At 38.1% G+C, this 11,336-nt stretch overlaps 1 protein-coding gene across 4 annotated transcripts; it reads left to right on the top strand.

Moving 5' to 3' along the window:
* Window positions 1-1,172: 1,172 nt before the first annotated feature.
* Window positions 1,173-10,771, top strand: hand2 (heart and neural crest derivatives expressed 2). 4 transcript variants are annotated; one of them, XM_044113490.1, is made up of 4 exons: window positions 1,173-1,546; window positions 1,964-2,044; window positions 3,312-4,393; window positions 10,006-10,771. In XM_044113490.1, exons 3-4 carry the CDS (start codon window positions 3,779-3,781, stop codon window positions 10,120-10,122), a joined length of 732 nt encoding a protein of 243 aa, XP_043969425.1. In that variant the 5' UTR covers window positions 1,173-1,546; window positions 1,964-2,044; window positions 3,312-3,778; the 3' UTR covers window positions 10,123-10,771. The 4 variants fall into 4 exon arrangements, with proteins under 4 accessions (XP_043969425.1, XP_043969423.1, XP_043969426.1 ...); XM_044113488.1 differs by having other exon boundaries at window positions 1,964-4,393; XM_044113491.1 differs by lacking the exon at window positions 1,173-1,546 and having other exon boundaries at window positions 1,686-3,570; window positions 3,687-4,393.
* The last annotated feature ends 565 nt before the right edge of the window (window positions 10,772-11,336 follow it).

Here is an 11,336-nt window from a genome sequence, read left to right on the forward strand (position 1 = left end):
TTAGTTATGCCTAATAGAAAGTTTTTCCTGTTGCATCATTATTCAAATGTTCAAATTTCATCTGAACATTTTTGTGAATATTAATTATTTTTTCCAAATTTGAAAGAATTTTTTTTTTAATGTAGCTAATTTATGCTTCGTGTTTTCTTTTATTTCCAGATTTTTTTTATATATTGTTTGTGTACTTTTAAAAACTAACGAAAGACTTGTTATGTCTAATAAGCTGGTTTCAGATGTGAAGCTGGTGTCGTCAGGTCCAAATCAAAAGGTCCAACCTTTTGATTTAAAAGTTTTTAGATTCCTAAATAACCCAATGCTGTTGTGTATTTAAATCTTTTTTATATACAGAAACATAAAATATAAGATTTATTAGGATTTTTCAAGGGATATTTTTGCTGTATAAATACCAAGAAAACTGTATTGTTGCCATTATGATCCATGTTCAGAAGTTGTTCCATGAACTTGAATATATATTTGAAAAAAAAAATATTATTATCAATAATAATAATAATAATAATAATAATAATAATAATAATAATAATAATAATAATAATAATAATAATAATAAAGTTACTTCTATGAGTAGTTTTTGCTTCTGCATGAGTAATTTTATTTTGAAGTAAAGCTATTCTTGAGTAAAATTTTGGCCATTTCTGTCACCCAGTAGTAATTTTAAAGAATAAAAAAAAAGAATCCAAAAATGCACCAGATACAGACACTTAATGTGAAATTAAGACTTCTTGTTTGTACACAAAATTAATTGTTTTATTGATATTTTCTGTCTGCTGAACCTTCTGTGTCTTATTAAGCTCAATAGGTAAAATATCAATATTGTCACTGGATGTACTTTTTCCTGTTGTAACTTATAAATTTCATACTGTAACCATTGGATTCAAATGCTTACAGTATTTGAATGCAAGATTAATATTTCACAAAATTCAATGTTTTATGTTGTGAAAAAATTTAAGTTGGAAATATGTTTCTTCTGCCATAATTTATTGTTTTAAAATTACATATAAAATTACGTATATATAAAATTTAATTATTTATTTCTGTTAATTTTTAAAATATATATTTATCTTTAAAATATCAAACTTCACACTTCCTATTATATTGTTTTTTTTCTCTGATTACAAAGTTTTTTACAAATTTATTCAGATGTTTAGATCAGTTATTCTGTCCTTGAGAAATCTTTGGTCCAAGTTTTAAACTTTTACTTGAATAATTTTTTGGACTGATACATTTTTACTTTAACTTGATTTAAATTTACTGAAGTAATGCTACACTTACTTGAATACAACTTTAGGCTACTTTACCCACCTCTGCCCATGCTCTCCTCTCATTGAAACATTTTGTAACTGATGCATTTTACAGCAAAATAGGCTCAACAGCCAGAAGTTAACGGAACCTGCAGGGGTTCAGAAATAAATCTGGCAGTGCCCTGCAGAAAAACAGCACTTTGCCTGCAGCTCCACGCGTATCTGCATCAACAGCACCAGCCAGAGGTTGCGCAATGGCACTGATGCACCCCAACTGTACCAGCATGGTGAAAATATTCGCTTTTTTCAAACTCACTTTGACCTAGCAGTCGTTTCTTCTGGATGAACGGCAGGTTGATCTCAACGTTTTCATTTATTCTAGGATATTTTATTTAAATCTGTGTACATGCTTCTAAGAAACTTGAATAGTGTTATTTTGGATATAATAATAATTTGCTTTTATTGAACTGTTATACCTACTGGTAAACTTGTGCTGTTTTATGTTAAGGTGAGTTGACTGGCTTAGTTGCTGGTTTATCCCGTTATCAACAATGTTGTGTTCATTTAATAGGTAGGATTATCTTAATTTACTTAATCGTTTATTTTTTTAATAACGTTAAATAATTGGAAAACCAACCCCCAAAAAGCGTCTAAGAACGTGGAAAAACCAGACAAACGTGAATAGTCTGCTTTTTACTGCGCAGGTTGGGCGAATAAAGAGAAGTTGCGTGTTTCAAGGCGTCCTGCGGACACCGCAGACTGAGACGAACAGGGTCAGCCACAGGGTGAGCGCAACCGAGAGGATTCAACTATTTCATTATTTTGTTATTGTGGACCGAAAAAGAACATCCAAACCGCATATTTTAACAAAACCTTTTATATTCTCATACTTGCTTTGTGTCTCTGTTGCGTTTTACTGTGTGAATTTGGTTTTTCCGCATGTCTATATAAATAAAAAAATGTAACTGTGTGTTACGGTCAGAAGGTTAACAAAAATAATAAAAAAAAAAAGAATACAAAATAAAATAATTGGAATAAATTTTATTTTATTTCAGGCGTTGTCTTAACTTGTCTGTTTTATTTAATCAACACTTTAAATTATTTAATTGAAAGACATTACGTTACAACAACAGAAATTATTGGACTTTTACTGGGGGCGGGAGGTCATTTCTATTGCTTTACCTTAAAGGAAGTCAAATAAAAAAAAATACTTAAATTATTATAAACTTATAAAAAACTATTTGTTAAACCCAAATCGTTCTGAAATGGTGCAGTGATATATTATTAGTTGTAAATATTCGACAGGAGTAAGTTCACCGGAACCGTTGATATATAATCAGAAGATGGTCATTAATAAAATAAATCAGAATAAAATTTTAATTCGGTGCCAAAATGGCTGATATTAGTTGTTGGACTAAATTGTTTTGAGTTATTTTATGTCAGTCCAGTTTAATCTGTAAATCGTCTTGGTGTGACGCATCAGCAGCGAGACTTTCATATTTTATTATCATTGGTAAAAATATAGACAGTACTCTGACACCATGAGAATAGTCTTAAGTCAAATCAGAAATCTTAAGCTCTTACCACTTATTTAGATATTTTTTAAACACATATAGCCTATTTTAGTCTATATCTATTGAAGGAAAACATAATTCAGCCAATTCACAAACTCTTTGCTTCAGCTGAAACATTAAACTCTTTAAGAAGAATCTAAACAGATAAATGAAACACTTCCCCGTGAACTTCATGTCTTGGAGTCAATGCATTCATTTTTTATCAATCAGAGCCTCATTTTTGATTCATCAGATTCTGCCGCGTGAGTAAACGCTGGCTGACGGGCGCGCGGTTGTGCGCATGTGCCAGCAGGCCTACTTAGCAGGCCTATTGACATTAAAGACAAGTGGGTTATACAGAGCCTGGAAATGGGGCCCGATGAGGGGGGCAAGTCCGCTAGTGGTTCATGGAGCCGAGAGCCAGCCCCACCACGTCTCTCCTCTCTCTGTCTCCCTCTCTCTGCCTTTCTCTCTCTCTTTCTCTCTCTCTCTCATGTAGCCAGGCGGACTCTACGGTCAGTCAGTCTCAGAGGGGTGACCCAGGATCTGCCCAACCTTCTCCCTCCTGCCTGACAGCTGACAGCTGACTGACGGAAATGAGCCGTAGAGGAGAACAGGAGGAAGAGCCGAAGTGTGTTTTCCTGTGAAAAGGGGAGGAAAGGGTCTGTGGTATTGCTTCGCGGAGAGGAGAAGACGAAGAAGAACGATGTCCTAACTAGGGAAGCTGTTTCAGCAGCAGAGAGCGGCCTGCAGGCCCGGTGAGTGTTGCAGGAATACCGAGAGTGTGAGCGGGGAGGTATTCCCTGCTGGGAACATTATCCAGGATGCAAACATTTGCACGGAGGGGATATTAAACTTTACGTTCCCTCTGCAGCATCTCTCGGGCCTCTTGGTGTGTGTGCGTGTGTGTGTGTGTGTGTGTGTGTGTTTGTTTTCGCGCCGGAGTGCGCGACAGTGAGCAGGACTATGAGTCTGGTGTCAGGCTACCCTCACCACCCGATCATGCACCACCACGACAGCCACCACTATTCGCTGCACGCTGCGGCCGGACGGTGCCACGAGGACACCGGGGCGCCACCGTACTTCACGAGCTGGCTGATCAGCCACGCGGACATGTCGCCCACAGAGTACAGCCTCGCGCCAGGCTACAGCCCGGAGTACCACACCAACAGCGGGGGCGACTCCTCCGGCGGCCTGGACGCGCGCCACCACCACCACTACGGACCCGGGAACCATCTGATCCCTGGACCCGGCAGCATCTCTATGAACGGAGCCACGGTCGGCATGCACCACCACCACCACGCACACCCACGCACCATAAAGCGGAGACCCACCGCAAATCGCAAGGAGAGGCGGCGGACCCAAAGCATCAATTCGGCCTTCGCGGAGCTCAGGGAGTGCATCCCCAACGTCCCGGCCGACACCAAGCTGTCCAAGATCAAGACTCTGCGGCTGGCCACCAGCTACATCTCCTACCTGATGGACATCCTGGACAAGGACGGCCAGCACGGAGACACGCAGGCGTTTAAAGCCGAGCTGAAAAAGACGGAGGCACGGGAGGAACGCAGGAAAAGAGAGGCGGTAAGGCATCCGCAGGGTCACCATTAACACACATTCAACACACTGCTTTCATGTCACGGCGAACACACACACAGTCTGAGATTTCAGATTGCCTAATGTCGCCATTGGTAATACTATCAGAAAACACAAGCTGACTAAATACACCACTGGAGGGAATAACGTGAAGAAATAAAGAGAGTAAACTAGTATGTCTGCTGAGGAGTAGGCCTGCAGAAGCAGCTCGGCTCTGCGCGTCCCGCTGCTCCGTGCAGTGATTTATTCTCCAGACACGAGTCATGACCTGAATTCACAGCCAGTCTCTGCGCAGTGAAGATGTTAGATAGTTGTTTTACACGGTTCCACGCTCATTTGGCCCCGTTAGTCGTGTCGTGAATGTTTTATCTCAACAAGATTAATGACTTAAGTTCGCAGTGGAAAATCCTTTAAAAGTCCTCTCCTCTGCAGGGCTGCAGGAGGAGAGGAGAAACAACAGGCAGAGACGCCGCTTAAAAGCCTACAATTTAGCAAATTCTTGCAACAAAGAGAGATAAAGACAGACCACAACCTACGCAATACAAAACAAACACAAGAAAGCAAAATTTGTGTGGACCAATTACACAGGCGCTCCGGAAATAAATAAATACTACGATCTAGGTCACATTACCTGTGTGTATAATGACTATTATATAGTTTAGGGTAATAGTTTACGATAATTAACCTGTTAAAATGATAATTAACATCTTAAAATATGTAATCTGTCAATTAATTTTAAATGCAAATGCAACTTGTATCAACGTTCACAGAAACACTCCACTTTATTAATTCAGCCTACCAGCTGAGTTTGATTATCAACATAGTTTGCATGACTGAAACACTCATTCACCTCATTTTGCAGTGTTTCAGTCTTAAGCACAACAAACGCAAACAGGAGCGAAGGAAATCCCTATAAGCGCAGCTACAGAAGGTCAGTTATTGGCGCGTTTATGTGCGGTAGGAATTTAAATCGCCCGTAAGGAGAGAGTAAACAGTGGGAGGAAAGTTTGTGTTTGCACGTGTCTTCAAATGTGCGCTGTGCTCGATCAGCATGGATTATTTTACCGATAATTTAATCAAGAAAGGAAACAGAAGAGGACCGTTAATGACAACAGAAATGGCTGTTACATTACTTAGATTACTTATTCATACTTTTATTATGCCGTGAAAACGGAACGCAAATTTTGATATGTAGCCTTTATTTAGAAACTCCTAATTGGCTTTACGTACAAAACTATACAAATAAATCGAACTTTTACGTTGCATTTGCAGAAATTAATATTTAAAATATATATATATAGTGGGAAAAAATATAAAATAAATTTCAAAAGAACAGGAGCACTTCCGCCAGTGCAAAACAAAAAAAATCTTTAAATCTCTTCATCAATATTAATAGAAATGAAGCTAGCAAATAACATAAAATAAAGAATGTGCAATATTAACTGTATTATATTAATATTATATTATATGGGAATATTATTACTATTATGTAATATGTTTATGTATTACATTTATGCCTGAATATGAAACATTATACAATGAATTCACAAATTTAAATAAAACGTAACTTCATAAAATAAAACTAAAGCTTAGAACAAAAAGAACAAAATATTTCCCTGTAGCATTATACAGAATAAATAAAATATAAATATGTAAAAGCATCAAAGTACAAAAAAAACAATAAAAAAATCTGTATAAATCTACATTCTTACGTTTTATTGCTAAACAGGGAATACATAAATAAAATAGAAAAACACAGAAATACCTGCAGTTTGCCATGTAAATAAAATACAGCTCAAATCTGATGAGTAAAATAAAATAAAGTAAAATAAAAATAAAATCCGCCTCTTCCATGTTTGTATTCCTTGTAAGAAAGAGAAAAATGTGGAAATGTATGGTATGTGTTAAGCCTGAACGTAGTGGTGGGGGGTGAATCGGTATCCTTTCTCAGACTTCATGGAGCCAACGGAGGCCAGCTTCAGCCATTATGACCCGCTTTTATTATAGCAGCATTTCTGATGGAGTCATACTTCCAGCGGCTGTATTGTCTTCACATGCAGTTTCACTGTTTGTCTCATGCAGCTCTGTTTACAATAAAATTAACATGGCACTTTTAGATGCAGGCCTATGCACGGCGTCGATCTGCGTGTTGGCAGTAGCCGCTATAAAATCCATACATTTTAAATCAGTCCTCTGTGATCGCTGACCAAACTTCAGAACGGTGTTTTTATTTACGAGACGCAGCGAAGCCAACTCTGCGGGTTTTATCTGAGGAGGTATGCATCGGCTGCAGCACACCTTCCCTCAGCCCACAATGCATCGGAGCTGCGCAGCAGACATTATGCGTCCAAACAAACTAAACTACACGGAGCAGGCCAGAGCAGAATAATTATTTCCTGTTTGATGTGTATAGGAAGTGTGGTGCGTAATGGAACCCAGGACGCATTTCTCCTTTCCACTTGGAGCTGCATTAACTGCAGGAGGCTGGAGGTTGGATTACAATTGATTCGCGTCTTCTTTAGATTATATACTGTCTTCCTAAAACTCAAGAATGAAAAAAACCAGCAAGCTGCAGTGTTGTTGTTGCTCAAAAATCAAGAAGTTATTATTAGGAATGATCACACAATTCGTTGGACTTAAGCCGCCTTTTTCTGTCAACAAGTGGAAGTTCAAATTAGGTCACACGGTTTGGATGTATTTTAAAACATTTTTTATATCCTTTTATTTTAATGACACATTTCTTCACTTGTCTCTAAACATAAGCATCGTTTAAGCAGTGGGCATTTGTCGCATCATTTATCGTGATGAATGTCTTGTCATGATAAGAATTTGGATTTATCGTTGTGCAATAAATTCCAGTTGATGTAAAAATTGGGCAATTTTTAACTATCTTTTTTCCATTGATTATTCAAAGAAAATATCAATACATTTGAAAATATGATTAAATGCAGTTTCTGTGTGCAGTTTAGTGGGGCTGTCATTGCTGTGCCATGCGGAAAAAAGAAGCAATAAATAATTATTATCGTTTATCATTATCACAATAGTACCACAAAATATCGTGATAACAAGTAGGCGATTTAAGTCCAAATCGCCTACTCCTATTGGGAATTGGATGATAATACACCCAGAGGCTTTCGGTTTCAAAATGTGTCCCTTTTTTTTTTTTTTTTTTCTTATTCTGCAAATGCGTTTACATTTCATCTAAAAACAAAGAAAACGAAATTGAACATCGAAACTATGACAAAAAAAAACATAATGCCTAATTGTGCTTGACAAGATGAATTCAGAAGGTTGTTTTTAATGCTTCTGGGTATATGTGTAGCTTTAATCTGATGTGCCAGTCGAGATGTGGCTGTGGTTTCAGAGTTAGGGATGTAAACAAGGCCTGGACAGCAGTCACACCTCCCTGTTACATTTAGGGATTTATTTAACAGGGACTGAGTTACCGAGGATACGACGTGTTTTATTAAAAAGCTATTTGTGCTACTATTTAAAAAAGTTATGTTTTTATCGTATTATATTGAGAGAAAAAAAGCTTCAGCTTTAGTTTTCTGAAGAATATTCTTTGCAGAGTAACAAAATTTAAGGAGTATTGAAGGAGTTTTCGTATTCAGATGGACTACAAAATTCCGCGTCCTAAGAATACAAATTAACAATAACATGAAACCGTCGCAAAACTAATTTATAACTTTATAAATTGTTTTTAAAATCGACCTTTGTGCATCTATAATCCTAAACAGGATACACACACACACACACACACACACACACACACACACACACACACACGCATCTATATATATATGAATTTATTTGATCTCGATATTTACGCATATAGTGAGAGCGGTGTTGTTGCTCAATTTTAAAACTTGATAGGGGCGGAGGGACAGGGATGATCTTTGTGTCTTGAATAATTTTGGTTGATTTAACAATTAATATTAAGAAGATTGATTTTAAATCAGGCATAAACACAAACACACACACACACTCACGCTCCACTTTGAATTAAGCAATTGGCCGTCTGTCATTTTCTTCGAATGGAACATTTTTGAGAATCTATCCACATCTGGTGTGTTTGCCCTACAACCCATTAAAAGTTTCCTCGCAGCATGTTGGTAAATTACGTTAAATTACGTTTAAAAAAAACCCGCTGGATTTTATGTTGTTAAAAGAGTCCAGATTGAAACTCTGTGTACTTGTTGTCAGCATGCTGATTATTATTCACCCTACCTCCCTGCGCAGCAGGCTGGACCTGCAGCATTCCCTTGCAGGGATTTATCCGAGCTGGGGCGGAACTGATGTGTCGTTTTTTGCTGGTTGATGTCTGGTAGATGTCTGGTGGACTTAGTGGGTGTAGCTACTGTACCGACCGGAGGTTTACCGCTGCCTGGGTGGGGGACGTTGTTTAGGGGTTGTGGTGGGGGTTCAATCCAGGATAAACGCACTGAAAGGCGGTTATATTATCCATATTATCGTCGCCTATAGCATCTAACGCCACCCATCCATCCGTTCAGTGCCAGCTTTGCAAAACGCCCTGCAGTCACATCGATAGCCTATACATGGATTGATTAATTTTTGTGTTGCTAACAGTTAACATGTTTGTTTGTTTTTTAATTTTACCAACATTTTTCTCCTGACTGGAAAACATATTAACGTCTTTGAGTGGCCCGATCAGAGTCCTACTTGAATCTTTAGAGAGGGAGCCAAAGATTAGTGTAATGGCCAAGAGTCTTTCAGCTAATCACTAAAACGAGTTTGATTATGTATTGAACAGCGTTGTTTGTTTTTTTGTTTTGTTTTTTCGCCTTTCATTGGCTCACTGGTTGTGAGAGAGGGGGAAGACATGCGGCCAAGGTCAACGGGCTGGGACTCGAACCCGGAGCAGCTGGGCTGAAAATTTAGGCCTTTATATATGGGTCACGGTCACGGTCACGGTCACGCGCGTACTCCTTGCGCCAGTTGCCCTCTTTTTATGTATTTATTTGTTTATTTTTAATAAAAATAAAAAAATATCAGCTGGGTCAGGGACTACAGGTGGTAGGAGCAAACATAAAATCAATCAATCAGTATGAGGTTTATTCATATGATACATTATTCAAGTTTTACATAAATGAATAAATTGATTTCTGTAATGCCAAAAATATTTTTCCAACCATTATTGAAATGGGTGTGTCAATGATCTGTGTTTTACTAAACTGTATAAAAAAATATTTTCTTTTTAAAATTATTTTTATTTTATCTAAAATATGCATGTCTCACCTTAAAAATAAACTTAAATTAATCTTCATTTTGAATAACACAACAACTTTAACCTAAATTATTACTTAGATAAACTTTATTTGATTAGTTCTAACAAATTCACTTTAAAAAAAAAAAAAGTTGGATCACCCGTTTTCATTTTTCAGTGTATCAGAAAAAAAACCCTAAACTAACTTCTTGGTTATATAAAAATAATTTATTCTGTCAGGGATATGAATAATTTCAAGCTTAGCTGATTTCAATTGGCTAAATTACTATCTGAGTTTTAAGTCACACAAATGTCTTGACTATTACTGCAACTACTATTTAAAAAATAAAATTAAAATGTGAAATGTCTGCAGGTGGAGATCCCTAAAGCAGCCTCCTCGTCTTCATCTTCCTCATCAGTAGGAGATAAGAAGAGCAAAGGTCGGACAGGATGGCCTCAGCATGTCTGGGCTCTGGAACTCAAACAGTAGTGACCCCTCCACTCCCACTCCCACTCCTAAATTTGACCCCCGGGTTTTTGATGGACAGTGTGGCCGCCGTGCCTCTGCACACTCGGGCTCCCCACAGCAGAGGGGCTGGATGGACGCTGCAGACGGTCGTCCTGCTGCTCGGCCACGGTCTCGGTTGGACCCCAGGAAGAAGAAGAAGAAGAAGTGACGTGTCCCCAGGAAGGAGCCTGGGTGCATCTATATGGGCTGAAGTCCATCTAGACAGGCACAGACGGAGATATGTCCCCTGGCACCCTTCTGAACAAACCGAACCATTCCCACCCCAAACACACACACATACACACACATTTACATGCATTTGTTTACCAATGTGTCTGCATAGTTGACCACACAAATGGGGAATTGTGTGTGTTTTATTTAAGGGAATATATTTATGTTTAATGTGGCCATTAAACGGGTTTCTGCAGGAACTCTCACTCGGATGTATGTGAACACATCTCTCTCTCTCTCCTATTGCAGTTTTAGGTTGTAAACGTAGTGCCGTCACGCCACTGACAAAGTGTCTGTGTTTTTATGTGAAAACATGCTGGGAGTCTAAATAATGCTTGTTGTAGGATGTAAACAATGTCGTGAAAAGAATAAAAGCACCACTTGGTGAAATGGTGGCTGATTCAAACTGAGCTCATCTCTGCCTCTCACTCAGCAGTATCAGAAGTTTCTTATGATCACTCTGAATCATCTTGGTTTTAATCTTTGCCATGTTTGAAATAGTATTTTATGTAGATTGAATAAAATGATGTAAAATAATCACTAACAGATAACAGTTGTGCTAAAATGTGCTATTGTTGAACACCAAAGTTGTTGAATTTCCTTTTTTTGTGAATGTCTAGTTCAGCCTCCGGATGTGCATCAGTTTTGTAGGATTAAAGTATTTGTAAAAGATCAGCTTTAACTTAATGAGAAATACCTGAGGCACACATTAACAGAAGAATTTATGAAGGTGTTATTTGTCCCAGGACTCTGTGTTGTTGTGAGTTACAGCTGAGTGTGTTGTTTGTTGGAGCACAGGTGTTCATAATGTGTCCTGAAAGAAAACTAAATGAACTTAATAATTTCCCTATGGCTAAATGCTGAATGTCAAAGTGACCAAGGTTTAACCATCACATTCCCAAATGTCCTGCGACAGACTGGCGACCTGTCCAGGGTCGTAGCTGGAACGTAGCTGGAGTTAGGCA

Source organism: Gambusia affinis, linkage group LG04, assembly GCF_019740435.1.
Source record: "Gambusia affinis linkage group LG04, SWU_Gaff_1.0, whole genome shotgun sequence".
In the NCBI taxonomy this organism is placed as follows: Eukaryota; Metazoa; Chordata; class Actinopteri; order Cyprinodontiformes; family Poeciliidae; genus Gambusia; species Gambusia affinis.